This window comes from Solanum pennellii, chromosome 5 (genome assembly GCF_001406875.1).
Source record: "Solanum pennellii chromosome 5, SPENNV200".
NCBI lineage: Eukaryota > Viridiplantae > Streptophyta > Magnoliopsida > Solanales > Solanaceae > Solanum > Solanum pennellii.
The window spans coordinates 77,445,049-77,472,270 of record NC_028641.1 but is presented as its reverse complement, the minus strand read 5'-3'; the positions used below and the strand labels follow the sequence as shown (position 1 = coordinate 77,472,270).

The window sequence follows — 27,222 nt, the reverse complement described above, 5'->3', positions numbered from 1 at the left end:
TTAGGCACAGAAATGAAATTTATAAACTACACATATCCACCATTTCTATATTAAAAATGAAATCCAATTTCATTCTTGTTTTCACACCATAAAAGCAGAGAGCTTTAAAAAAAATTAAAAAAATAGTTCTTACATTGGCAATAGAATCCAATTGATGCACAAAACCTTTATTCCTTCTAATCCATCTCTTATAAACCTCCATACCACACATACCCAAATCAAATTTCATATATTCACACACCTAAATCAAACTTAATCACCCAACCAAAAGGATAATCCAACATCAATAAGAATCTCAAATGGGAAAATAAGGGAACATTCGCACAGCCAAATGAAATTTGGAACTTCACTTTGATGAAAGAAAGATGACTGAAAAAGCTCAATTGAAACATGCTTAATCTTACCTGGTAAATGCTGTGAACTTTGATGTGAAAATAGTGATATCAGTAGAGGGAGAATAGAAGGATGACATAGAGGAACACATGCATACATTCAGATCACCATTGAAAGACACCTTGCAATAGGAAACTTAAAGGGCAAAAATTGATTAAGCAACAAAATGACACCTAGCCATTAGAGAAAATTGAAAAGACAAAAATACCCCTAAACAATGAAGCAAGCATGTTGAACTACCCTTTTCACCCTTTTCTACTATAGTAGAAAAGAAAAAAAAAATCATGAATTTATTTGCAATAAATTAATGTAGTGTACTATACTATAGTTTAAGGTGCACAACTAGCTATTTAAAACATAGTCAAAACTTGCAAAGTAATTACAACGTAGTTGAATTAGAATCAAACTTTAGAACTCTATCATAAAGTTTTGAATTTTTAAACGTAAAGGTTTGGGTTTGAAGTTTTGACGCAATTTAAACTTTAGATGTGCTGGTGGAAGTTGGACTCTAGTAGTTCAAAACTTCAAACTTCATCACATGGTTAAAATTTAAATATATTATAAAATCTGGCTATAATTTAAAAGTGTGTTTAAAAGTGGTTACTTGTGTTAATCTTACCGGGCTAAGTTGTTTTCTAGTCCAAAGGCTAAACAGCTACTCCAATATGTATGGGTTCGGAGAAAGCCCAATTTGAAATTCATATTATTTTCAAAAATATATTTTATCGAATCAATAGCGTTTTCAGTCCCTCAGTTATTGATATCCGGTAAAGCTGTTATCATGTGATCAGGAGATCATATGTTCGAGCTATCGAAACAAACTCTTGTTGAAATGTAAGATAAAAATATGTACAATATACTCTTAGCACGTAACGAGAGCTTGGTGCACCAGACTGTCCTTTTGATATTTAAATAAGCATATTTAACCTTTAATTAATTGAAATGTGCATTTGATCCTTTTGTTCTACATATTCACAACTTCATCATAATTATTAATAATTCCTCAACTGATTACACCTGTATTTTATGTTAAGCTTGTGTTGTAATTCTATATATAATCGTCAATAAAAGAGTCAAGAATCATCATTAATTATGCAATTATACTAATAATCGAAAATTCAACATGTATGAAATATATTTAAATGACCCATTCCAGTATCCTAGCTCAACTCATGTTGACTAATATAATTCAAAAAATAGTTCAAAATAATATACTTAACAATCATTTTAACTAATTGAAAATTACCTCCTTCCTTAATCAAAAATTTCGTATTCGTATATTGAGTGTGAATGAAATTCTTGATAAAAAGTATTTTCTCTTGTATTTGACCATACGCGGTGCAAAAAATAGTCATTTGAGAAAACAAAAAATGAAAACTAATTAAAGTTAAATATATTTTAAAAATTGGATGACCAAAAATGGAGTTGCAATTTTTTATTTTTTCATTTTTGAAAAAAAAAAACCAAAAACCAAAAGAACACTCCACTCTCACCCCACCACCCCATTTTTTTCTCCCCACCCCCCTCTCTCTCCCTCCTTCTATCACCCTTTTCCACATTGTAAAGAAACAATTTTTTTTTCTCTTTGTCGCAAGAGAAAATCCATTCTTTTTTATTTTATCAAAATCTGAGTTAAGGGGGGTCTTCCATTGCCACACCTAATTGGAAATCTCTGATGCAAGGTATTCAAATGTAATATCTAATCTTAATATTTGTATGTGCGATTCATTTTCTATATTTGATTTCTATATTGTGTATAATAATCTTGAAATTTGGAAACCCATTATTCATTTTAGTCCCAAATTGTTCATTTCTTGAGTCAAAATGCAATCTTTTGGATAATAATCATTTGCTTAGGTTGTTCTTGTTTATGTTGATGTGCAAATTAATTGGTATCTGCATTGTGTATAATCCTGGAACCCCTTTTGTGTTCTAGTCTTTGTTGTTGATTTAATTTGTCTGTAATGTAGTTTCTCTGTTTAGATTGTTGTTCTTGTTTATATGGGTATTCAGATTAATGATGTTTGCATTGTTTGATCTCTTTGAGCTGAGGGACTATTGGAAACAACGTCTCTATCCCCACGCAGGTAAGGAGTAAGGTCTGCGTACATCCTACCCTCCCCAGACCCCACTTTAGGGACTACACTGGGTATGTTGTTGTTGCTGCATTATTTGGTCTCTATATTGTGTATCATAATCTTGAAATATGGAAACCCTTGTTTTAGTCTCAAATTGTTCATTTCTTGAGTCAAAATGCAATCTTTTGGATGATAATCATTAGCTTTGGCTGTTCTTGTTTATGTTGATGTGCAAATTAATTGGTCTTTGCATCGGTTGATTTCTGTATTGTGTATAATCATGAAACCTCTTTTGAGTTTAGTCTTAATGGTTGATTTAATTTGTCTGTAAAGTGTAATGTAGTTTCTCTGTTTAGATTGTTATTCTTGTTTATGTGGGTATTCAGATTAATGATGTTTATATTGTTTGGTCTCTTTGAGCTGAGGGTCTATTGAAACAACATCTCTACCCCAACTAATGTAGGAGGAAGGTCTGTATACATCCTACCCTTCTTAGACCCCACTTGTGGGATTACACTGGATATGTTGTTGTTGCATTGTTTGGTCTCTATATTGTGTATAATAATCTTGAAATTTGAAAACCCGTTGTTCGGTTTAGTCTCAAAATGTTCATTTCTTGATTCAAAAGTGCAATTTTTGGCATAAACATTTGCTTAGGTTGATCTAGTTTATGTTTTCGCGCAGATTATTGGCATCTGCATTGGTTGATTTCTGTATTGCATATAATCCTGAAATCCCTTATGTGTTTTAGTCTTAATTGTTGGTTTATCTTGTCTGTAATGTAGTTCCTCTGTTTAGATTATGGTTCTTGTTTATGTGGGTATTCAGATTAATGATGTTTGCATTGTTTGGTCTATCAGAAACATCTCTACCCCACAAAGGTAGGGGTAAGGTCTGCGTACATCTTACCCTCCCCATACCCCACTTGTGGGACTACACTGGGTTTGTTCTTGCTGCATTGTCCTATATTGTGCATAATAATCTTGAATTTGAAAACCCATTGTTCGATTTAGTCTCAAATTGTTTATTTTTTGAGTCAAAATGCATTTTTTTATGGTACATTTTTTGGATATAAACATTTGCTTAGGTCGTTCTTGTTGATGTTTGTTGTGCAGATTAAATGAATTGGTTGATTTCTGCATTGTGTATAATCCTGAAACCCCTTTTATGTTTTATCTTAATTGTTGATTTAATTTGTCTGTAATGTAGTCTCTCTGTTAAATTGTTGTTCTTGTTTACGTGGGTATTCAGATTAATGATGTTTGCAATAGTTGGTCTCTATATTGTGCATAATCTTGAAATCCCATTAACTTTTTAGATTCAATTACTCATTTATTGTGTCTGTTAATGCAGGCTTTGGGTAAATATTCTATTTAGTTAGCTAATGCTTTCCGGGTATGCAGATTAACTGTATGCATTTCTAGATATATGCGCAAAGTCTGGAACTTTTTGCAAGATTTACGGCATTAGTCTCAAGCTGGGGTGTTGATTGTGAAACAATTGGTGTTTGATTAGTCTTTTGATTGCTTGATCATTTGGGTTGCTTGATACATGCACAAGTACGGGACTTTGACAAGATTTAGGAATAATTGTGTTTTTGCAAGTGCTTGATTGCCTGGACCATTTGGGTGAGTTGATAATAGCAGTATCATGCAAAGGTATGGTGACAAGTACATGGAAAAAGTATGTATACCCTTGTTGGAAGCCTACATTAGATAATGAAGGTGAAAATAGCAGCAGTAGAGGAGGAGACCCTGGCGGAAGTGTTGATGGATTGTGGTGGTATAAAGATTTGGGGCACCATGTTAACGGGGAGTTCTCGATGGCTGTAATTCAAGCGAATAATATATTGGAGGATCAGAGCCAGCTTGAATCGGGATCAATGAGTTTGTTTGAATCAGGTCCTCAGGGCACCTTTGTAGGAATATATGATGGCCATGCAGGTGCCGAAGCTGCCCGGTTTATAAATGGTCGCCTTTTTGAGAACGTCAAGAGTATGCTTTTTCTTCTTTCCTATGCTTTGCTTCAAATATCCACTGTATATTTGTCATTTCATCTGTGTCTTACATATATATATATGTACTTCAGAAGCATGAAATATCTTTTGTTTATGTTCCCTGCAGTAACTCTTGGTATTTTATTATCTATTGTATATAATGCATTCATACAAAACACACACACACACACATGTATTTCCAGTTTGTGCTTCATGTTATATGTCTCCTCCTGTTTATAGTAAATGAATGTTGTTAAATGTGCTACTGAGGCGTGCTTAGACACTAGGTGTGCCGTATGTTGAGTTCTTCGCTTCACTTAGGCTGTGGTTCCATGCAGACACCAAGGTGCTAATGTGTGTTCCTTAGAAGCCAGGGGTTCTGTCTTGAAAAGAAAAGCACTAAAAGATAAAACACGAACACATACCCCTTTATTCACTCAAGCACATACGTTATTTGCACCATGAGCTAATAGTTCCAATAACTTCTTTTAGTTTCCTTATCGGCTTATCCAGGTATTGCAAATTATTGAATTTGACCCTTAGTTTTTCAGTACCAAGGTTCCATGTCCATGAAATATCCATAGTACGCAGTCATCACGAATTTGTCATATTTCATAACTCAAATCATGATGAGTCTCTTGGGTTTAAAGTCCATACACCCATTTGCTAATGGACATATACCTCCAATCATAAAAGAGATCAAAGCCTAGATCTTTGTTGCTAGGGGAATTCCTCTTCTAATAAATCTCATCATCTAAAAACTAGCGAAACAATCAATTAAAATTCTACCCATCAAAAAGAGAAGATAACAGATCTCACCACTCATGTATTATGTTATAGAAAAGTTGGTTAAGCCTATCTACTTATTCCAAAATATAGCATTTGATCAGCCTCACTTCCTGCTTGCCCACTTCCCTCCCCTCCCCATAAACAAGAAAATACTTGAGTAAAAAAAGCTTTGATGATTCTCTCTCACATTTCAATATGTGCACACACTCTTCTTCTCTTGCATATGGTTTGAAGATTGCTGGATGTGAATGTTACTCACTCGACAGCTTTTTGTGATGCAGAATTCACCTCAGAGGATCAAGTAATGTCAGCCGATGTCATAAGCAAGGCATATTTGGCAACAGAAGAGGAGTTTCTTTCTCTAGTGAGAAAGCAATGGCAAACTAGACCCCAAATTGCTTCAGTGGGATCATGCTGCTTAGTGGGTATTATATGCAGTGGCATGTTATACATTGCAAATGCTGGAGATTCTCGTGCGGTGTTAGGGAAACAGGAGAGGGCTCTGAAAGAGGTCAAAGCAGTTCAATTATCTTCTGAACATAATGCGAGTTTGGAATCTGTCCGTGAGGAACTGCGCTCACTGCATCCTGATGATCCAAATGTGGTAGTTTTAAAGCACAAGGTTTGGCGTGTGAAGGGAATTATACAGGTATTTTAGTTCCATGTTATCATGGTCACTGTGCGGCTCGTTACATACACTTATTTATTGGATCTTCTGACTGAATTGCCATTTCCACCAATAGGTGTATAAAGAAACTATTTCAGTTTATTGGTCTTTCCTGTCCAGTGAGGAGGTGCGAGAGGTTGGATATAGTGGGTACAAGGAGAGGTAGAGGTATGCCGAAAAAAGTATTGAGGAAAGGTGATTAGATAGGATCACAAGACATAGCACAACTTCAGCTTACCGAGGACATGACCTTGATAGGAGGGTGTGGAGGTCGCGGATTAGGGTAGAAGGTTGGTAGGTTATGGAGCGTTGTCTTTCTTTTCAACAGGTTTTAGCTTGCTGGTTCCCGTCGTAGTATTGGCCGTATTCTTGTAGTTTCTTGCTTTTGATATCTGTCATCAGTTGATATTGTGTTTTGATTATCAAATTATTATGTTTTTGTTATTGTAACTTTCTTGTATGCTCTGGACTGCTTTCCTTATTAGTTGCTATGTTTTCTTCACTGTCTTTGTTTTTTTTTAATACTTGGATTTGCTGCACTTGAGCTGAGGGTTTTTGGAAACATCCTCTCTACCTCAAAGAGCTAGGGGTAAGGTTTGCTACACTCTACCCTCCCCACCCGGGACCCCACATTGTGGGATTTCACTAGGTATTATAGTTGTTGTTTCTCTCCTGTCCTATTTCATGCCTTCATTTCGCTGCCCATCGTTATGTCACTTTCTCTTGAAAGAAGCACAAATAGAATACTCTACGCTTCATGCTAAGCTTCATTGGGGGAAGACAGTTAAAAAAGAAACCACTTGCACTAATACTTTGTAGAAACTTTGCAACATATCTAAGCGTCTGAAGCAGATGACATCAACTTGTTATCATGATGCTGAAATTTCAATGCATTTGCAGGTTTCAAGATCAATTGGTGATGCATATCTGAAGAGAGCAGAGTTTAACAGAGAGCCTTTGCTCCCTAAGTTTCGATTTCCTGGAACATTCCAGAAGCCTATTCTCCTTGCTGAGCCATCAGTATTTGTACATAAGCTCCTTCCAGAAGATCAGTTTCTCATATTTGCATCAGACGGCTTATGGGAGCATCTCAGCAATCAAGAGGCTGTGGACATTGTCAGCAGTTGTGAACACCATGTAAGATTGTCCTTATTTAATTTTGATAAGGAAGAATCTCCCCGGTTATCAAATCTTCTAATTTTTCTTGTCATAACATCATTCTCATTTGTTGACAAGAGCGAGCGAAAGAGAGCACTTCCTTCTCTTCCTGTGTGCACATCTTTGATGGTAAATTTCCATTAAAAAGGAACAACTTATACGTAGCTTGTGATTAGATGCAGCTCTTAAGATCTCTCTCCCTATTTGCTTACAACAAACAACAACATACCAGTGTTATCCCACAAGTGGGGTCTTGGGAGGTAGGATGTACATAGACTTTATCCCTACGTTTGTTGGGGTAGAGAGGTCGTTTTTGATAATTTCTCGGGTCAAAAGAGTACAATCAAAGTAGGATATACAGGAAACTAACGACAACAAAATAGCTAGATAAACAAAGCAATTGAAGTAACATGTAGCAGTAAAAAAGAAGAGAAAGATACTTATGTGAATACTAGGTAAAGTAGTAAATACGGAGAAGAGGAGACTAGATCCCTGCTTCTCCCTCATAAGAATACTACAACACACGGCTAACTACTATCCTTCCACACTAATCCTCGACCTCAAAACCTTCATATCTGTGGCCCCTGTTTTCTTATCTCTTGCCAAAATGAATGCAACTCGGAAAACCTTATCCATCTCGATCCTCTCCTTCTGTGTTGCTTCCTTCTTTCATCTAAAACATCAATAACAACTACACCTCAGCCATGTTGTTGGTCGGCTATATGAATCTTCATTGTCCATGTTATTGCATTTAAACTCATCTCATGCCAATAATATGTAAATACAAATAAAAAGTATTATTAATTCTCGATAGTTTGTAATCTATGGGTATGTTGTTGTTTGTATCATTCATATCGTCTCTTGAGGGGTGGTCACTGTGAAGTGTTTCCACATGTATGCTTGTACTTGTGTTTGATGTGTCTCTCTAGACATCAACACTAGTTAGTTGATTCTTTGCTTATTCCATTATGCAATTGAGCATGTAAGTTTTGTTTACTACATGACCTATCTACTTCAAGTAACAGTGATTTACGTTGACCGACTGTTGGCACTAAAATGATTATGTCAGCTGTTTTCTCTATTGAACTAACATTTTCAAATTTGTACAGGGCATTGCTAGAAAACTTATAAAAGCCGCCCTTCAGGAAGCAGCGAAGAAGAGAGAAATGAGATATGCGGATCTGAAAAGGATAGATAGAGGAGTGAGGCGGCATTTTCATGATGATATCACGGTCATAGTTTTGTTTCTTGATTCTCACTTGATTAGTCGCAGTTCCTTCCGTGCACCTGTGGTTTCCATAAAAGGAGGCGGAGGAGGCCCTTGAGATGCCAATACCTAGAATAACTTACCTATAACCTATCTACGTCTAATCCCTCGAGTTTATTATGAAAAGTTCAGAAAGTGACAGAGAAAAAGAAAAGAAGTATGTATAACTTTGCTCCTTGGGATATCATAAGTTGATGATTATGCCATGAACATTGCTTGGGGCAAATTTTGTCAAAATTTTTCACTCATTGGCATATGAAACTTTGAAAGTTAAAGGGCAAGACTGAAAACTAATTTTGTTTCTGAAGTGATGTTAAAAGACTATATATTTGAGTGCTCCAATTACTTTTCTTGAATTCAACTTGTTTTTCTTGTCAACATTCATTTAATCCAAATAAATTTTCTTTTTTACTTGTGTTTAGATGTTTGCAGCAATTTGATTCACAAGTTTACTTTACTTCTTAATACCTAGGTCCGAGGGAAGACATGTACGACCAAGGGATTCATCTGAAACCTCATTCGACATAAAATTATCCTGTTTATACATAAAATTATTATTCTTTATATATGTATAGATTTGATGTGGAATCCCCTTAGGCTTCTTCCTATGTTTTACTTCGTTTTTTGGATCCTCAATGAAAATCCTGGCTTAATCGGCTCGTCCCTCTACCCTTTCCATTGAAGTTTACAAATTTTATATGATGTTTGGTCAGCCTGGAAGATATTCTAATATAAAGACTCAACAAAGAATTAAATTAAGAAATATACTTCTATACAAGTTCATGAATCATGCATTTTAAGATACTTTAATACTCAACAAAGACTTTATTAAGATACACATACACTTCTACATGTTCATGTACCAGCCTGGAATTTTAAGATTACGCATACCTTACCCCTAAGAGACCGTTTCAGATAGATTCTCAGCTCAAGGCAGTATATAGAAAGAAATAACGTAAATGAAGTAGTCATGACAAAATATTATAGACAACCTGACAAATCATCCTGAACAGTAATGATAAATGACTTATAGAATGGGATGGTTCATGGCTTGGAGTTGACAACTGACTCTGTCAAAGTCAATGTAATTTTAATAGAACTAATGAAATACTTCATCAAGAGTTTTTGAAATTTCCTATATAATGTTTCATCCAAACGAAAGTGAAATGCACACAAGAACATATGTAATTTGGAGTTTTTTGAATGATGGATCGCGAAAATATTATGCAAGCAGCTCAGATACATTTAGTTGTTGCAACTCTAATAATGACAGTCACCTTCACTGCTGGTTTCACATCTCCAGGAGGTTTTGACAACGATATTGACAGCACTAATAAAGGGATGGCGATTCTACTAAGGAGAAGTGCATTTCGTGCATTTGTTGTTACTGATGCCATCGCGTTTACATCATCAGCTGTAGCTGTATTCACTTACTTCGCGATGGCAGCAAGTGTAATATCTGTAACAGAGTTGCCAGTTGTGATGAGGCTTTATAAGTTTGCAACCTTTTTGCAGCTTGTGGCAATGTCAGCTGTTGTGATTGCATTTGTAACTGGTATGTATGCTACTTTAGCACATTCAGTTGGTCTTGCTGTTACTGTCTGTGTCATCGGTTGCATATCTTTTGTTATGTGCTTGTGGGTTACTTATGTTCTTGGAAGCAAGGCATAGAGGAAGAACACGATGTAGAGAGTGAGAGACATCGTGATCAATGCTACCTGAAACTTACTACAAAACTTGCAATGGTTGATCGGGAGAGTTACGTGGTCAATATAACCTAATAGTGTAAAAATTCTTTACGACATGACATATACTCTTTGCCAAGGAGTTAGGTTTTTCGAATTCATAGAAAACCATGGGAGAGATGTTCATGATGACAATGTATAGCCTTACAAGATGTAGCAAGAAAGGCTGCAGATGCTTTTCTAGAAATAGACAATCACTACAACAAAAACAACTTTTAGCAGCAATAAATGTAGACATTAATAAAGAGTGCTAAAATCTTTACCAGCATTATTTAAGTGTCATTAGAACCAATGTCACTAAAGGCTTTAGAGACATATACAAAGAGGGCTCATTAAGCTATTACCGTTATTTAATTGTCACTAATGATCAATGATCATTTTTTATAAGTAAATATTTTTGTGTACTGCTGCTAGTACTACTATTACCTTTGTTCCTCTTTGCTTTACGCTACCTCTTTATCTGTTCGTTTGAAAAAGAATGACACATTTCACTACTGAAGAAATGGTTTGGTTGAAAATTTGTTGGATTTGGCTCATGAGCTAATCGGTAAGCAAAATAGAGCAAAATCCAAACAGCATATCATCCTTTTCTTTTGATGTAAGGCAAAGTTTATCTAGCAAATCCCTCTCTTCCAATGAAGGCAAGTAACAAATTCATTTCTTTTGGTCAAAGGATACTTAGTTTTCTATCTTAGAGATTCTAATATAATGAACTCTTTCTATATATATAATGGTTTTGCAAGCAGCGTAAATGCATTCAACAGAGGTTAGATACATCTGACAAGAGGAAAAGAAAGGTTGAGATCGATCATCCAGTCGTATATACGAAGATGAATTCAGACGATAATGATACAAGAATCATCAAAATAATTAGGGATGCAGCTCAAATACATATAGTTGTGGCTACACTACTAGTGACGGTTACCTTTGCTGCCGGCTTCACACTACCAGGAGGTTTTGAGAGCGAGAAAGATAGCCTTGATAAAGGGATGGCAATTCTATCAAAGAAATCAGCATTCTGTGCATTTGTTGTTACGGATGCCATTGCCTTTGCATGCTCCACGGGGGCTGTCTTTAGCTACTTTGTCATGGCAATGACACATAAGCCAAAGATCGAAGGAGAGTCAGAAATCACTTTAACAAAAAAAGAGCAGAGAATTCTGCTGAAAACTTATAAGCTTGCAACAAGTTTGCTGTTTCTATCAATGTCAGCAGTTGTAATTGCATTTGTAACTGGTTTGTATGCTACTTTGGAAAATTCAGTTGGTCTAGCTGCTACAGTTTGTGTCATAGGTTGCCTTGCGCTCCTTATTTATGTCTTGGTTTTTTATGTTCTTTACACAGAAGCCACTAAGTAGTGGTGGAGCCAAAAATTTTACCAAGGAACCAGGAATTGTTGAATAGTGTCTTAATTTGTGAAAATCCTAGCTCCGTCACTATGTGTAAATATGTGCAAGTTTTGTAGTTAAGAGAACTTTTATGTCAAAATTATTATTAATTCTTATTATTGTACTATGTAATATATTATCTTGGTTTTTATGCCTAAATCACTTCAGTATATTTCCTTAATGAGAAGTTTGATAGTCACACGAGGCATGTTGAAGACTACATATTTCAAATGTAATGGAATATTTTAAACCACGAATTTTAAAAATCTTCCTTACTTGATTAAATTTAGTGCTAAGTTAAACTTCGACAAGACGAACAAAGTGAAAGAAAGGGAGTAATTAAAGTATATATGTTTCATGAAATGGAACTATAAAACAACATATTATCCCTTTTAGCTATAAAATCCCTCTCTTTCAACCAAAGTAAAGTAATAAATGCCTTCCTTTTGATCAAAGGCAAATAATGATACTTAGGTTTCTATTGTAGATATTCATGAAGAAGAGTCTAATATAATTAACTTTTTCTATATAAGGGTTTTGCAAGCAGGGTAAATGAAGTCGGAGCTAGCAAGACAACCGAGGTTAGATAGCTCTGACGGGAGGAAAAGGAAGGTTGAGGTCATCGAGTCATACATAGGATGATGGATTTGGATGAAGATGATACAAGAAGAGTCAAAGAGATTATGAAGGCAGCTCAAATACATCTAGTTGTAGCTACACTACTAGTAACAGTCACCTTTGCAGCCGGTTTCACACTACCAGGAGGTTATGAGAATGATCACGATAGCCCTCATAAAGGGATGGCGATTCTAGTGAAGAAACCAGCATTTTGTGCATTCGTGGTCACAGATGCCATTGCCTTTGTAGGCTCCGCGGGGGCTGTGTTTAGCTACTTTGTCATGGCAGCTAATCATCGCCCCAAGACCAAAGAAGAGCTGAGAGTTCTGAAGAACATTTACAGAGTTGCAACAATTTTACAGTTCTTAGCAATGTCAGCTGTTGTTATTGCATTTGTAACTGGTTTGTATGCTACATTGTCACATTCAGTTAGTCTAGCTACTTCTGTTTGTGCCATTGGTTGCCTTTCTTTCATTATTTATGTGTTGGTTCTTCTTCTTATTTACAAAGGATTGACTGGAGAAACAACAAATCAGTAGTGGCGGGGTCAGAGATTTTACTAATAAGACGAGAATTGTGTCTTGTTTGTCTGTTTACTTCTTTATATTTTCAATCACCCTAGTGAAAATCCTGGATCTGTCACCATCTTGTATTGTTTGACATATTTTATGTGTTAGCTTTGTAGATAACAAAACTTTTATGGCAAAATTATTATGAATTCTTATTAATGTACTATATATTATATTATCTTGTTTTGTATGCCTAAATCACTCTAGAACTTGGATGTAACTTGTTAACTTTAAGAACTGATAAGCATGTCTACTATCCAACGAAACTAAAAATTCAGGGGTGTTTTCAGTACGTCTCTCGTATATATTTGTTGCATGAATAGAAACTTAAAAGCAAAGCAAGAAAACAACATATTATTTTTTATCAAGGCAAAGCAAATTATTCCTTTCTTCTGGTCAAGGCAAGCAATGTTACTTTTTTATTTTTCTATTATAGAGATTCATGAAGAAGCTAAGTCTAATATTTCTATATAAATGGTTGTTACTTTGGAAGCATGGATAACAAATTTTTGAGAAGGAATGGCTATGTTTATAAGGCAGGATCCTGAAAAATCCCGCGAAAATACTATGAAGGCAGCTCAAATACATCTAGTTGTGGCTGCTTTAATAATGACAGTGACATTCACAGCTGGTTTTACATTACCTGGAGGTTTTGACAGTGATAGAGTTAGCCCTGATAAAGGGATGGCGATTCTATTGAAGAGTACATCATTTGGTGTATTTGTTGTTACAAATGCCATCGCGTTTACAAGTTCAGCTGCTGCTGTATTCACTCACTTTGCCATGGGAGCAAGTATAACATATGTACCAGGGTCAGTTGCAGGGTTAATGGTTACAGAGTTAGAAGTTATACTAAGACTTCATAAGATTGCAATTTATTTGCAGTTTGTGGCAATGTCAGCTGTTGTAATTGCATTTGTAACTGGTATGTATGCTACTTTAGCACATTCTGCTGGTCTAGCAGCTATTGTTTGTATCGTAGGTTGCATCTCTTTTGTTTTGTATGTATTGGTTATTGTAGTGTGGTTACAACTGGTGTAACGTAACATAACATAATGTTACTGTTTGGTTATTGTGTTTTGGTTAGAGGGATTCGGCTCCTCTCTATTTCTCCTCTCTTTTCTTCGCTCAACTTTCTTTGTGAAATGGTCTAATGAGCCTTGTATGAGTGTTTTCAATCGGAACGAGGCCTACTTGAGGTGTCAAAATTGTGACAACTTTAGGTGCCTCTATATTAAGCCTATAGAGAATATGATTGAAACATTCAATGAAACAGTCAGTACGACGGACAAGCTACTTTCTTATAGGACAGAAAGATCCTGTGTCTATAAGCATACTCGTAAACCTACGAGATGATGATTCAAGTCATGCCATGATTAGTGAAGAACACAGTCGATCCTTAAGGTCGGGGGAAAAGAGAATGAAACAAGGAAAAATGACACAATTATTAGCCAAAAGCTTTCATCAAGTCAACAGCATTTGCAAAGACAATTCACATATCAAATGAGTCTATCAAGATTCATGAAGACCTGATATTTCCTCTGTTTTTGCTCGTTTCGATGTAGGTGAACAACACAAGTCTCTATCATCTGAGTCATGATCTTCATGAGCTTTTTTGTCTGGTGAGTTCCACAAACGATCTTTCTCGAGTGCTTCTGATTTGTCGTTGGGAGATGTATGCTTCACCTTATTGGATGGTGAAGGATGTTCATCTGTTATTGATGATGATGATACCTTTAAATCTTTCCCTATGTCCTTTGTCTTCTCAAACATCATTTCAAGGTATTTACCTTGTTCTTCGATCCGCAACTGCAACTTTCTCTGGATCTGAGGAAATGGATATTCAAACTATAATTATACTTGACAGATTTTTATTCTTTTATAACCATAGAAAGTATTAGAGGAAATCAAAAACTCTAACAAATAGGAAACAGGAAATGGAGAAAAGATGATAAAGGAATCAGCTCCAAGTTATGTTGCTTGGACTTTCCAAAACCTTACCCCTGTCGGATCCTCTAAAAATGTACTACTTTTGGAAGATCCGACATGCACCCCTCGGCATTTTTGAAGAGTTCGAGTAACACAGGCTCCAAGTTGAGAGAAAAATCAATTCTTTTCAGTTCTGCGGTAATTGATGTTGTTTCGGTAACTCCCTAAAACTTGACATTTCATGAAACTACAGATAATAACTTCGGGTCTCTGTATTCAAGTAGTTTTACCCAGAAAAGCTTCTAACTACCCGCTACATAAGCACTACAGATATTTTGTCAGCTACATATGCCATGGATGATGGATCAACTAAAACGGAAAAAGGTACGGAATGGAGCTAGTGACCATGCCATCTGCAATTTGGTGGAGTTGCAAGTTGTTAAATGTGGTGTGCTCTCCCTATCATAATTTCACACTGGAATACATAAAGATGTTGCTAAAATAGTGATAAACTTGGATATGTGTCTTTACAGACGCACGATGCACAGGATTTTTGAGATTACATTCTCAATTATCCAGAGATTTTTGACTTCTGATTTGACAACGAAAACAGGAGAAAGAAAAACAAGAATAGATACATGAGTAATGGTGGAGATTTTGATCGTTTACGCACCTCAAGTTGTTCGTGAAGCTGCTTTTGGACTTCCATCTGCATTCTTAGTGCTTCTGTTATCCCCATGGTCCTATTACCAAAATCCAAATATAGTTTTAACAATCAATCACCACAAAAAAAGACTTCAACTGCATCATCCAGGAAACGGAAATTGCAACCAGAATTAGATTAGAATTTAGCTGCTATCACAAGAATTCCCTATGCTACACTTTTTGGTCCTTCTATCAGATGCTCCCAAACAGAGGGACACGGACAAACTTGCATGTTTTCGAGTTTGTAAACGATGATCTTCATTTGTTCTTTGGACTGAGTTTTAATTTATTGGCAAGTCAATTAAATTAAAATAAAACGACAGGGAGGGGGTGATATCTGCAGTTGTAAAATTACACATTCTTACAATCAAATAAACTTTGCTCATATTATATTGTGTTTAACGCTTATTCCCCATAGCGAACAGATATCCAAGAAGTGTGACAGCTGCATAATCAATAGATATGCATAGTGTTATAGCAAAGACTTACGTTATCAGGTCCAAAGATGGCATCTCTGTCACACTGGTGGTCTTCTTTTCCGGTGTTCCTGCAATGAGATTACAGTCTGTGAATTTCAATCTTCTCATCTCAAAAACTGTGGGGAAGTCCAACAGACCATCAATAAATTTAACTTAAGATCCCTAGTTTTATTCACAGTTGGGAATCACTTTGACACATGCACAAGAAACTAGAGAGGCAGGAAGTACAAGTATGAGGAGATGTAACACATATGTTTTCGTTTTAGCAAAATGTATACTGAGTCCTTGACGGATGCAAAAGTTATCAGCTAATCAAAGAGGAAATTTCTACCTTCCGAGGATTCTGGTTTGTATCTGGCAGTTCTATATTTCTGAAATTCAAAATGAAATGTATAAGGTAAATAAATTGTCACCTCGGAAAAGGTTAATGGGAAGGATTTATTATACCTGTAAGTGGCTTTTGACATGATAGATGGTTAGGCCTTCAACATTCATGAGCTTCAAGACTCCCTTTGGTGTAGCTTCTGTAAAGTCAAATGTGTGAATCCAATATAATAATGTTAAACGTTAACTCTTACTCATCCAAACTGCTAAAAAGAGAAATAGAACATAGAAACAAAGAGGTCACGCACTTTCGCTCCCACCAAGCTTACTGATAGCTTCTACAAAGACTTCGTGAAGCTCGGGTGTCCATCGCATCCGAGGTTTCGTCTGTGCTGCGGTAGACGATGGGCTACCAACTGGGTAGTTTTGCCCAGACGATGCAGCAGCAGCAGGAAGAGGAGGAGGAAGAGTATTGGACTGGCCAGCATGGACTTCAGATGCTCTCAGAAACTGATTTGAAAAATGATAATCAATGTCAAATAAAGCAGAAAGCAAGGAACCCGTACCACGTAATCAGGACTCAGGAGTGGTTCCAGCGGAAAGATGTGTTTGAAGTGTACAACAATATTAAATTTTGTTTCATGTACATAAACAAATAAGAGAAATTTCTATGATAAATACTAAATTGTAACTTGGCAAAAGTGGTGATTACCTGCCCAAACAAACGGTTCTGAAACAAACAAAAAGGTGCATACCGCACCCAGAAAGGAAACATTAGCAATAAGGTAACGGAAACAAACCTTAGTGTCTGGAGGATTGATATCAACAAGAATATTGCTCCAGCTCGAATCCAAAACATCATCATCATTAATAAGCTGATCAGCCCAGTCCTGCCAATCAGATCTCTTAACCTGGTCATCAGACGTCATGACTACTGCAAGGCTTTCGACTTGGTCATTCTGAACAGGAACATTAGTAGAAAAATTTATACAGTCATGATATGCATCTTCGCCCCAGGAATTATTGCTGTTCTCCATGGGGTAATTATCCAATGATGTCGAATGAATGTTTGAGAGTGAAGATTGGCAGGTTGCTGCAGAAGCTTCACTAGAAATAAATGGATAGTTATGTTTCCTACTTTCTTGAGAGGGGGTTGAAGAAAAGTGAAAATGTTTGTGGGGTCCAGAAGTGGAAGATAACAGATGCCCTACTGTTCCACTCTTAGATGCTGACGGGATTGCCCGTGAGGAAATAAGGTTTGTGGTTTGTTCCTTTTCTGTGAGCACATGAAGACAATCTGTCACTTTAAGATTCTTCTCTTCAAATGACGGCAAAATGGACAAAGATGTCGACATAGCTCCACAGACACCCATATTACTGTGCTGTGTTTCACTAGATCTTTGAATACCTAATGCACGGTGCATGTTCATTTTTCCCCATAAATTGAATTAATAAAGACTTTAAGATTAACACAACAGTTTCAACCCACTCCGTGGTGTCACTCAGTCAAAAGACAAATTTTACAATGACGGTTCTCAAACTTGTACACCATACATCTGTGGCCAAAAAGGACAAATCTTACATCAATGGAGTTGAAGTATGAGTGGAACTGAACGAGAATATCATAAATCAACACCTTATTCAATCATGACATCTGACCATTCACAATAAGCAATAACAATTGTAAAGGTTGACGTGGGAAAATTTTCCAGGTATTTCACAGAGAAAAAAACACAGCGATGAGCATAATACATCACTGTGAACTCTTGATACGAAATATGATCATTAAGCTGGACGAACATAGGTACTGATCAAGAAATATATGGATTCTCTCTAGAGATATCACATCCAAGTTGGAAGAAGGATAGATTTTAAGCAACTGTGAGAGAAAATTTGATGATCCACCAACCAGCAAAGTTAAAGGAAGAACAGGTCCGTGACCAACCGTAAAATCTTTTACTCATAAGGAAATGAAGACAACTAGGATAAAGTTGATTGTCGATCAAAGGTGACAAATTCACACAGACACACACAATAATTGAGAATTCTTCATATGCACATTAAACAAAAAAAATCAAGACAAAGCAAAACAAGGAAGCAATATTACATATTATTCTTTGATTTTGATTAACATCGGTGTTTTTTGTGCTTCTATTATCACATTATTTATCTGTCATTATTGTTCTTTCCCCTATATGTTGTGTACTACTCTCCATTTCACATTATTTCATTGTTGTTACTACCCTCATTTTTGTATTATCTTTTTCAAATTGCTTGGATAAGTAAACTACTTCACACCCTTTTGGCTTCTCTTGAGATCACGTGATTCTCCTTACACTCAAGGCAATCAAATTTTCAGATCCTAATTTTTTTTCTTCATCTCCATTTGCGCATAATGAGGGAATAGAGCAAACAGATCCATGATTCAAAACTCTTCCTACTGTAAAACCCGTTTTTACAAAGGAATAATATTTAAGTAGCAGGTTAGTAATTAAAGCCATAGAAGCATGAAAAGCTGCAGCTATATTGATAAGACGGGCTCTACAGGACAAAGATTTCTAGACACATATAAGGAAGTCCTGTTAAGCAAGGTAACTAGAGCAACAACAAGAACTACCACACTCAACTCCAATCTAGTCGGCATTGGTTATATGAATCCTCAATATCCAGTCCACTCTATTTGGACCTCTTTTTTTGGTTACTTGACATTTTTTACTGACATACATATCCTAAACAAGCAAGGTAACTAGTTTATAAGAATCAATTCGAGCGAGCTGACGAGCTACCCGAAAACAACTCAAGCAATCAAAATCCAAACTTCGAAAGCCTACAACAAAAAGTTGCTACCTTTTCTGAAAACTATCAACTACCCAATTCAACTAACGAAAATTCAAACCATACAAGCACCATTAAAAAAAAGAGAGAACAAAAAATTGAACTCCATAAACAAGTAACACCATTTACACAAGATTGATCACATACACACAAAATTAAACAGAACTCAAGAATCAACTGAAACTAAAGCTGAAATTCCACATAGGGTTCAGGTAAAAGGATAAAAATATGAACTTTACAATCCAAACTTCAAATGCCTCTACAGCAAAAAGTTTCAAACTTTTCTGAAAATCATCAACAACCCAGTTCAATTAAAGCAAATTCAAATCATACAAACACAACAGACATTAAGAAAAAAAAATTGGACTCCATAAGCATATAACACCATTAACACAAGATTGATGACATACATTAAACTGAAACTAAAGCTAAAATTTAACATGGGCTTCAAGTAATAGATAAGAAAATGAACTAAGAACCTGACTTGAGCAAACAAAATCCAAACTTCAAAAGCTTCTACAGCAAAAAGTTGCAAACTTTTCTGAAAATTATCAACACCCCACTTCAATTAAAGAAAATTCACATCATACAAACACAAACAAACATAAATTGGATTCCATAAACATATAACACCATTAACACAGCATTGATCACATACATTAAACTGAAACTAAAGCTGAAATTCAACATGGGGTTCATGGAAAAGATAGGATATGAACATTTGAGCAACCAAAATCCAAACTTCAAAAGCTTCAACAGCAAAAAGTTGCAAACTTTTCTGAAAATTATCAACACCCCAGTTCAATTAGAACAAATTCAAATCATACTAACACACACACACCAAAAGAAAAAGGACTCCATTAGCACATAACACCATTAACACAAGATTGATGACATACATTAAACTGAAACTAAAGCTAAAATTCAACATGGGGTTCAAGTAAAAGATAAAAAAGTAAACCTTAAAATCCAAGAATCTGACAAAGAATTCGTTTGGAGCTAGAACAATGGCGGACTCAAAGAGAAACAAAGATCAAGACTTCAGAAAAAAAATTGTGAGTACATGTTTGTTTTTGATAGAAAGATTCCAATTTATCTCTCTTTTGATGATTTACCAAAAAAAGTATTTGATTGAATGATTGATTTTTGAAAAGAAAAGATAAGATTATCTCAGCTCTTTTGTTTTGTCACCCTACCTCTCTACACCAATATTGGGGCATCAATCACACAAGTGGGGTTCAATAGTCCAAAAATTTTCATAAAAAAAAGGAATAGGTATTATATTATGTGAATTTAGAATAGTAATGATATTTTATTTATCTCAATTTATACGATAGAGTTGATTTTATAATGTTGTGCAATTTTAAATGCATGCTATGTATGTAAGATATGTTTATTTATGTGCCTAATATCTCTGTTATAATTTTATCGATTAGAAACCTGTATATAGATATAAAACTCTTCATATCCTAAGTTAGAATGTGATAAACAAAAACAATTTTCAAGGGTAAAGTAAGAATTTTAAATTTGTGATTTTTCTAGAAGTTTATTAAAATTTGAATTTATGCATATTAAATAAATTTTGAAACATAATATAATATTAAACTCGAAATTATATATTTTTATTGAACTTGTAGATAAATTTATCACTCCACTCGTAACAATAATTGCATCGATTTACCTATAGGAATCTTCACTATTCATATTACTCTATTTAAATTCTTCTAGATCAACTATTACGAAAATATTTTTTTAAAAGATATTCTTTATTTATTTTTATAGTATGTAAATTTCTAATAAAGATAATCAATTCCTAACAAACATCATATTGGAAAATATTATTAATTTATTTCTTAAAAGATTTGAAAAAATATGATCTTAAATACTGTAAAAATAAATTATTTCAAAGAAAAAAATTGCGATTTAACTTGTATAGCATTTCATATCTCTTTATTGATCATAAAGTCTTGCTATGGCCTATGAATTGACTTATCTTTTAATTTAATATTTGATATTTAATGTATAAGAAATAATTTGGATCACACATTTTTTAGATGGGGACTCTTCTCAATTTGTTATAAATCACTTGTTATTTTTGTTTGCAAATTTTATTTTGATGCTAAAATATTTTTTAATTTTAAATAATATTTTAAATTAAATATAAAATAATAATACTTGTCAATCCATCCACAATCTTTATTAGTCGTGAATTACTTGTTATGATTATGTACGTTTTCGTTTGCTTGTCCAAATGGTAATTAGTGGTGACCAATGAGAGTTGAGATTAAAATATTATTATTTTCATGTGTCAATGGTGGGTGCCAAATTAAAGTAGGCCTTCTAATTATAATAATATATAAAATATTGCCTCATAAAAAGAGGTCCACAAATTTGTGGAATATTTCTTTTTATATTTCATTCTTTATTATGTATATCCTAAATTATTGATTAAGTGACATAATTTAGTCAAACCTAACAAAGAAAATGAGTTTCTAACACAACTTTGAATTATGCTAAACCTAAAATGGTTAGTTCTTTGGATGGGATTAGGCAGGAAAAGGGTGAAAAGAAGAAACCTTGTTAATTTATCATAATTAGTAACAATGTGTATAAATTAATTATTATAAAGTAATTACTGTTTATATAAAGTGACACATTATTATACATTTATAAATCTGTCAGTTCGAAATCTGTATAGATATTATATTTTTAAATTGATTATTATCTAGCTAGCATTCTTCATTTTTCGAAACTTATAAAGAAATAGTATAAAAATATTCACCTATTATTCATCGACTTTACCTTTTAATCGATCTTACATCCTGACAATTAAAAAAACATTAGGTTTTGGGGTTGCATGATATAATGGATACATTTTTTCTTACCTACACCTTAGTATTTTTCTATATATATTATATACTTAACCTCTATTATTTTGTTAATAAGCTTTTAACATCAACTTGATTCTTCCCAAATGGAATATTTCCTCCTCAAAATTTTCCTTCTTAATTTTATGTTACAATTTTCTAACACCATTAACATAGACTTACACCAATTAGTTTTCACAACATGTACTCAAAATCAAACATTAGTACAAAATTATGATTCTTCAAAATTATCAATTGTTTCATCACTATTTCATGAATTTCTTGATAAGTCCTTAGAATCAAAATTCTTTGAGACATATGCAGGTGATGAAAAAATAGCCATTTTGGGATTATTTCAGTGTAGAAATGATCTTAATTATAATGAATGTCATATTTGCACAAATAGACTTATTGACATTTATAGCCATTTTTGTGGTGAAAAAATCCCAGCTAGAGTTCAACTTTCTGGTTGTTATTTGGATTACAAGGTAGAGGAAAAGAGAGAGATGTCTAAGCTTCAAATGCTTCATAAGGTTAGTGCTGACAAATGAGCGTGTCGAGTCAGATTTGATAAATGAATTATGACTCGGTCCATTCAGAGTCAGTTTAGGTTAAAATGTGTCGAGTCAGAATGTGTTAAATATTAAGGTATAACCCGACTTTTCAACATGACCCGACCTTTCCTTTCTTATTAAAAAAATGTGAAAGATAATAATTTTTTTTTGATTTATTTGTCTAAAGTTCTTCAAATTTACATAATTCTTAGGTGCAATTTTGTTTTTAAAATAAAGTTCTTTTTTTCCCTCAAAAAATTGGGTTTTCACCTTCTATAAATTAATTGTGTAATGTTTGGATTTAAATTGTATCTTGACCTGTTTAAATTCACAAATAATCATTTTTTAATAATTATAATATAAAAAAAGTCATTATCCTAAAGTTTTATCGATGTGGTTTTAAACTCTAAATAATGACTATTTTTTAAAGGCATGACCTAAAAGTGACAAGTGGATGCACTATTTCTAAGTTGACTTGTTTGGCCTAATAATTTGATGAATTATTTTGTGTTCAATCTATTAGGTTAAGTCAACAATCAGATCAATCATAATGTATATATCCTAATATATATAATTTTTAGTGATTGAGCGAGTTATCTAAAAATGAGTTGATTTTGCTACCTCCAGGTTTGTAGCAAGAAAAGGGAGAAATCGCGTAGTTTTACGGAGGAAATGAGCAATGCATTTGATGAAATTAAGAGTTGTGGAATGAATGGAAATGGATTTTGTGATTTGAGTATTGGGAAAGTTCATGTTATGGCACAATGTGTTGGTAATTTAGGTGGTTGTGATTGTGGTGAATGTGTGAACAAAGCAGTGCAAACTGTTCATGATGAATGTTCACATTCTTTAGTTGGAGAAATTTATTTGGATGGATGTTATTTGAGTTATAGCTATGATAATAATAAGATTACTAATCTTGACCTAGATGAAGGTAACTTATCTACTCAAGTTTTCTTTACATAGTTTTATAATGTTTGCGCTACTTTAATACTCATATTCCGATAAAATATAGATCGAATTATCGTATAGAAAAATTTAATTATATATTATTATTATTTTCTTTGACATGTAAAGGATATGGGAATGGTACACAGAAATTGGCAGCTATTGTAATTGGAGGAATAGTGGCTACCATTTTGTTAGGTGTAGTTTATTATTTCTTCAAGTCTTGTGGAAAAAAGGATGATGGTAAGCTTTAAGTTTTTATTTTTTATTTTATATATATGCATAGTATTTATTTGCACTTATTTTAATTAATAAAATAAACTTTGATTATTTTATTTGGTGCAGATTATTGGTGAACCAAGATGGGAAGTAGGTTTGAATTTAATTAATCAGTAGAGGAACTTTTATCTTCTCCCTCAATAATTCTCTAATTATAATATCTATTTGTAATTATATATCTATTTGTATAAATTCTTTATTCATTTTTTTCTTAATTTTTTTAGATGTGTAATTGTACTAAACTAATTTCATGTAACAAATGGATATAGTGCAAGTTTTAGTTTTAGTTTTTTGTTTTTTTCCTCTTTAGTTAATTTCTTCTCCCGATATATATAACTTAAATTCATTAGTTTGATATGAAAAAATTGTGATGGTTTATATGAATATCATCTTTCTGGTCTTGAATCGAGTTCTGAGAATGATTTTCTTTTTACGTGAAACACTTTCACTTTTAATAAGTCTTATGAGGTGAAAATTTGAATTAGTCCGGCCAGAGCTTCAAAACAGGTACTAGGCGTTAGATGAGAGATCAAAAATAGATAATTAGAGGATTTTGGGTTCGAGCTTAATGAATGAAATTTGTTTTGGTATATAACAAGTATTTTCTCTTTTAATGAATCTTTACACAATACAAATCTGAATTAGTTAGAATGAAGCCCTAAAAGGGACATCGAGCACCAAAAAGAGATACCCAAAGGATTTCAGATTTGAGGGAATGAAATAAAAATAAATTACTGTATAAAACGCTTTCTCTTTCAATGAGTGTTATAAAACTTAAATTACTTAGGTTGGAGCCCCAAAAGGGATACTAGCATCCAATGAGAGACCAAAAAAGAGATAGCTAAAAGATCTCATGTTCGATTCCTAAAAAGTTAGGAAGTTAACAAGCAACACGACTTTGCGCGAATTTTGAATTATACGAAACCAAAACCTCAAAACAAATATCGAACACGAATTAAATTAAAAAAAAGATTTGACCAATGAACACTAGAATGATCCAAAATACACCAACAAAAAACCCTAAAAAATCTCCCTAAAATTAGCAACCATGCATGCAAAATAACTCAAACAAAACTCACACACACATTATTTCCTTCTCCTTCTCTCTTGATGCCATTGCCAATCTCTACCACCATCTCCTCCTCCTCGTCGCCGCCACAGACGGCGACAATAACACAACAATGGACCCCAAAACCACCACCACCCTTGTCATCCCTACCCCACAATCCTCCTCTCTTTCTTATCAACCTTCACCAAGTAATAATAATAATAGCCACATTCTTGAAATTACTCTCATTTCTGCCCAAGATTTAGCTCCTATTTCAAAATCTCTAAGAACTTATGCTCTCACATGGATCAATCCCAATAGAAAAAGAAGCACAAAAATTGATAATGAAGGTCACAATAATCCCACGTGGAATGACAAGTTCTCCTTTAAGGTTTTTCACGTTTAAATACATATACATATATATACTCTTTAAATTCAATGTCAGAGTCAGGAATTCTAACGAGGGGATTCAAGAATTTCAACGTGTGACATAAAACAATATACATGCACTATAATTTTCGCTTAATTTAAGGGGATTCGAAAAATAATAATAATACAAGAATGTCACCCTTAGAATTTTAATGTGTAACCTAAAGAAATATTTGAACACCCTTTATCAAATTATCATTTTTTTGCCAATTATTTTGTATAAAATTTTCAATCCTAAAATATTTGTTTTTTAATTAACAGGTCAATGAGGAGTTCTTATATTCAGAGAATTCAGCAGTCCATGTTGAAATTTACACAGTTTCTTGGTTTAGAGATGTTTTAGTTGGTACAATTAATGTTCAATTAAACAATTTAATTAACCCTTATGTTAATTTTCAAAATTCATCAAATGGAAAAAGATTTGTTGCTTTACAAATTAGAAGGCCCTCTGGAAATCCACAAGGAATTCTCAACATGGGAGTGGCTATTATTGAAAGTTCTATGAGAAGTATGCCATTACTTTGTAATGAAATTATGGATCCTACTTCATTGGATTATAGGGATATTTTGGACAAGAAAATGAGTGAAAATTATCAAGAAGTTGCTGATGATGATAAACAAAGGGAAATAAATGAAAAGGTACAACTTTGGAGATCTATGAGTTTAGGGTATTCCGAGATTAAAAATGACGAGCTTCTTATCAAAGGTAGCTCCATCTGTAATGGTTCAATGGCAAATGGATCTATGGTAAATGGTTCGGAGTTATGTTCGGATGTTGGCCCCTCAGCTTCTATTGTAGCAGCTGAGATAGCCGCTAAAAGGTACTGTTATTAAACTGTGTGATCATCTTATTCTTTATTTGTTATATATAGAGCATATCTTGAAATCTTTGACCTTAATGGGCCAATCATGCGGTAAAATTCAAAAGATAGCCACTTTTGAGCCATGTAGTTTTAAAATAGTCATTATTAAGACAATGTCAAGTGGAATATGAAATTTCATGATAGTGGTTATTTTTTAAACACAGCCAAAAATGGCTATTTCTATGCAATCATGTGTGGATTTGATAATTGGTGGTCATGAGGAGCATTTACACAAATGGCCTTTCAGAGGCTACTATTTAAATTATGTCTTCATATTATCTACATGGTGGCACAAGAAAAAGGCCATATGATGCAACTAATCCAAAATGATTCGATTTTGAATTTAGGATTTATGTCTACTCATATATCATATTGAATTGTATAATAATCATCTTGTTAACAAGATTAAATAATTAGAGCGTACATTTTTCATTAGTTAATTATGTTTTTATCAGGTACCAACAATTACTACCGACAATACAATCAGAATCACGAGAAGTGGAGACCAAAAAATCAAAGGAAATGGAAGATGGAGAAAGATCACTAATATTAGAGGATTTAACAGCAGAGGAAGCGTATGCAAAAGGGTTATTATCGTCAAATAGGGAGAAATTGAGGAAAGAGACGACCGCGACGCAAACGCAGACGATAAACGGAGGACATGCAAGAAGAAATTCCGATGGAGGAGGGTTGTTTTCTTGCTTTGGAAATGCGTATGGTATTGAGTTTAGAATTGTTTGCGGAGCGAACAATAACAATAACAACAACGATAACAATAATAAAAATAATAACAATAATGTTGGGAATAGTAGTAGGAATATTCCTAATAATAGCAACAAAGGTAGAAAAAAATGGTCTAGTGAGACAAATTCAGCATGAGTACAACATTCTTTTAGTACATGTAAAAATGTTAATAGGCTAAATTCCATGTTGTATAAATCTTATGTAGTTACTTGTCTAATTATCATTGTTGAACTGTCGTGATGGGATGAATATAATCTTTCAGCTTGATTTTTGTATACGTTATTATTAGGTCACTTTTTAAATTTTGTCATATATTTCTAAAAGTTAGTGCAAACAAAATCATCGAAAAATTGCACTTTTAAATAATGTTAGACTCTGATATTGTGTTGTTTAATATTTACAATATCTTACAAAATTTTAAATCGTAATATAGCATATTCGCATTAGGTTTTTAGATTAATCAAAACGAATCTTTTAAACTGTAATATATTTTTTTAAAATTTCATGAGTTCTTTGCTCATAATTAGAAGTTTTGAAATTCGAGATTAGA

At 33.9% G+C, this 27,222-nt stretch overlaps 8 protein-coding genes across 14 annotated transcripts; 7 read left to right on the top strand and 1 right to left on the bottom strand.

Moving 5' to 3' along the window:
- Window positions 1-1,899: 1,899 nt before the first annotated feature.
- Window positions 1,900-8,769, top strand: LOC107018623 (probable protein phosphatase 2C 38). Of its 4 annotated transcripts, none has more exons than XM_015219153.2 (5): window positions 1,900-2,075; window positions 3,875-4,465; window positions 5,538-5,905; window positions 6,824-7,060; window positions 8,191-8,769. In XM_015219153.2, the coding sequence occupies exons 2-5, from the start codon at window positions 4,132-4,134 to the stop codon at window positions 8,404-8,406; spliced, it is 1,155 nt and encodes a 384-aa protein (XP_015074639.1). In that variant the 5' UTR covers window positions 1,900-2,075; window positions 3,875-4,131; the 3' UTR covers window positions 8,407-8,769. The 4 variants fall into 4 exon arrangements, with proteins under 4 accessions (XP_015074639.1, XP_015074636.1, XP_015074637.1 ...); XM_015219150.2 differs by having other exon boundaries at window positions 3,825-4,465; XM_015219151.2 differs by having other exon boundaries at window positions 1,900-2,085; window positions 3,825-4,465.
- A 430-nt stretch (window positions 8,770-9,199) lies between these two features.
- LOC114077345 (protein ACCELERATED CELL DEATH 6-like) lies at window positions 9,200-10,061 on the top strand. Its single transcript, XM_027917273.1, has one exon. It carries the CDS (start codon window positions 9,552-9,554, stop codon window positions 10,017-10,019), a length of 468 nt encoding a protein of 155 aa, XP_027773074.1. The 5' UTR covers window positions 9,200-9,551; the 3' UTR covers window positions 10,020-10,061.
- Window positions 10,062-10,858: 797 nt separating this feature from the next.
- On the top strand, window positions 10,859-11,515 carry LOC107019791 (protein ACCELERATED CELL DEATH 6-like). The gene has a single exon (XM_027917271.1). It carries the CDS (start codon window positions 10,924-10,926, stop codon window positions 11,449-11,451), a length of 528 nt encoding a protein of 175 aa, XP_027773072.1. The 5' UTR covers window positions 10,859-10,923; the 3' UTR covers window positions 11,452-11,515.
- Window positions 11,516-11,651: 136 nt separating this feature from the next.
- On the top strand, window positions 11,652-12,823 carry LOC107020314 (protein ACCELERATED CELL DEATH 6-like). The gene has a single exon (XM_015220618.2). The coding sequence runs from the start codon at window positions 12,120-12,122 to the stop codon at window positions 12,636-12,638; it is 519 nt and encodes a 172-aa protein (XP_015076104.1). The 5' UTR covers window positions 11,652-12,119; the 3' UTR covers window positions 12,639-12,823.
- A 138-nt stretch (window positions 12,824-12,961) lies between these two features.
- Window positions 12,962-13,709, top strand: LOC114077344 (protein ACCELERATED CELL DEATH 6-like). Its single transcript, XM_027917272.1, has one exon. The coding sequence runs from the start codon at window positions 13,188-13,190 to the stop codon at window positions 13,707-13,709; it is 522 nt and encodes a 173-aa protein (XP_027773073.1). The 5' UTR covers window positions 12,962-13,187.
- A 358-nt stretch (window positions 13,710-14,067) lies between these two features.
- On the bottom strand, window positions 14,068-20,122 carry LOC107020313 (protein PHOSPHATE STARVATION RESPONSE 1-like). 4 transcript variants are annotated; one of them, XM_015220617.2, is made up of 9 exons: window positions 19,902-20,122; window positions 19,420-19,481; window positions 16,906-17,661; window positions 16,414-16,615; window positions 16,229-16,305; window positions 16,113-16,152; window positions 15,792-15,849; window positions 15,271-15,340; window positions 14,068-14,495 (listed from the first exon to the last, which is right to left on the bottom strand). In XM_015220617.2, exons 3-9 carry the CDS (start codon window positions 17,533-17,535, stop codon window positions 14,181-14,183), a joined length of 1,392 nt encoding a protein of 463 aa, XP_015076103.1. In that variant the 5' UTR covers window positions 17,536-17,661; window positions 19,420-19,481; window positions 19,902-20,122; the 3' UTR covers window positions 14,068-14,180. The 4 variants fall into 4 exon arrangements, with proteins under 4 accessions (XP_015076103.1, XP_027773071.1, XP_015076100.1 ...); XM_027917270.1 differs by having other exon boundaries at window positions 19,425-19,481; XM_015220614.2 differs by lacking the exon at window positions 19,420-19,481.
- A 1,783-nt stretch (window positions 20,123-21,905) lies between these two features.
- Window positions 21,906-23,884, top strand: LOC107020041 (cysteine-rich repeat secretory protein 39-like). Its single transcript, XM_015220380.2, has 4 exons — window positions 21,906-22,340; window positions 22,989-23,295; window positions 23,439-23,552; window positions 23,655-23,884. Exons 1-4 carry the CDS (start codon window positions 21,915-21,917, stop codon window positions 23,663-23,665), a joined length of 858 nt encoding a protein of 285 aa, XP_015075866.1. The 5' UTR covers window positions 21,906-21,914; the 3' UTR covers window positions 23,666-23,884.
- Window positions 23,885-24,640: 756 nt separating this feature from the next.
- Window positions 24,641-26,949, top strand: LOC107020047 (putative uncharacterized protein DDB_G0277255). Its single transcript, XM_015220384.2, has 3 exons — window positions 24,641-25,027; window positions 25,327-25,886; window positions 26,384-26,949. Exons 1-3 carry the CDS (start codon window positions 24,641-24,643, stop codon window positions 26,805-26,807), a joined length of 1,371 nt encoding a protein of 456 aa, XP_015075870.2. The 3' UTR covers window positions 26,808-26,949.
- The last annotated feature ends 273 nt before the right edge of the window (window positions 26,950-27,222 follow it).

Bases quoted from the DNA above. Each gene is read 5' to 3' on its own strand.
- LOC107018623 (XM_015219153.2), top strand. From the start codon at position 4,132: ATGGTGACAAGTACATGGAAAAAGTATGTATACCCTTGTTGGAAGCCT. The intron at 4,466-5,537 runs GTATGCTTTTTC...TTTGTGATGCAG, and splicing joins CCTTTTTGAGAACGTCAAGA to AATTCACCTCAGAGGATCAA. The intron at 5,906-6,823 runs GTATTTTAGTTC...ATGCATTTGCAG, and splicing joins GTGTGAAGGGAATTATACAG to GTTTCAAGATCAATTGGTGA.
- LOC114077345 (XM_027917273.1), top strand. From the start codon at position 9,552: ATGATGGATCGCGAAAATATTATGCAAGCAGCTCAGATACATTTAGTT.
- LOC107019791 (XM_027917271.1), top strand. From the start codon at position 10,924: ATGAATTCAGACGATAATGATACAAGAATCATCAAAATAATTAGGGAT.
- LOC107020314 (XM_015220618.2), top strand. From the start codon at position 12,120: ATGATGGATTTGGATGAAGATGATACAAGAAGAGTCAAAGAGATTATG.
- LOC114077344 (XM_027917272.1), top strand. From the start codon at position 13,188: ATGGCTATGTTTATAAGGCAGGATCCTGAAAAATCCCGCGAAAATACT.
- LOC107020313 (XM_015220617.2), bottom strand. From the start codon at position 17,535: ATGAACATGCACCGTGCATTAGGTATTCAAAGATCTAGTGAAACACAG. The intron at 16,306-16,413 runs GTGCGTGACCTC...TTGACTTTACAG, and splicing joins TAAGCTTGGTGGGAGCGAAA to AAGCTACACCAAAGGGAGTC. The intron at 16,153-16,228 runs GTATAATAAATC...TTTGAATTTCAG, and splicing joins ATGTCAAAAGCCACTTACAG to AAATATAGAACTGCCAGATA.
- LOC107020041 (XM_015220380.2), top strand. From the start codon at position 21,915: ATGGAATATTTCCTCCTCAAAATTTTCCTTCTTAATTTTATGTTACAA. The intron at 22,341-22,988 runs GTTAGTGCTGAC...TGCTACCTCCAG, and splicing joins AGCTTCAAATGCTTCATAAG to GTTTGTAGCAAGAAAAGGGA. The intron at 23,296-23,438 runs GTAACTTATCTA...TGACATGTAAAG, and splicing joins TAATCTTGACCTAGATGAAG to GATATGGGAATGGTACACAG.
- LOC107020047 (XM_015220384.2), top strand. From the start codon at position 24,641: ATGCAAAATAACTCAAACAAAACTCACACACACATTATTTCCTTCTCC. The intron at 25,028-25,326 runs GTTTTTCACGTT...TTTAATTAACAG, and splicing joins ATGACAAGTTCTCCTTTAAG to GTCAATGAGGAGTTCTTATA. The intron at 25,887-26,383 runs GTACTGTTATTA...TGTTTTTATCAG, and splicing joins GCTGAGATAGCCGCTAAAAG to GTACCAACAATTACTACCGA.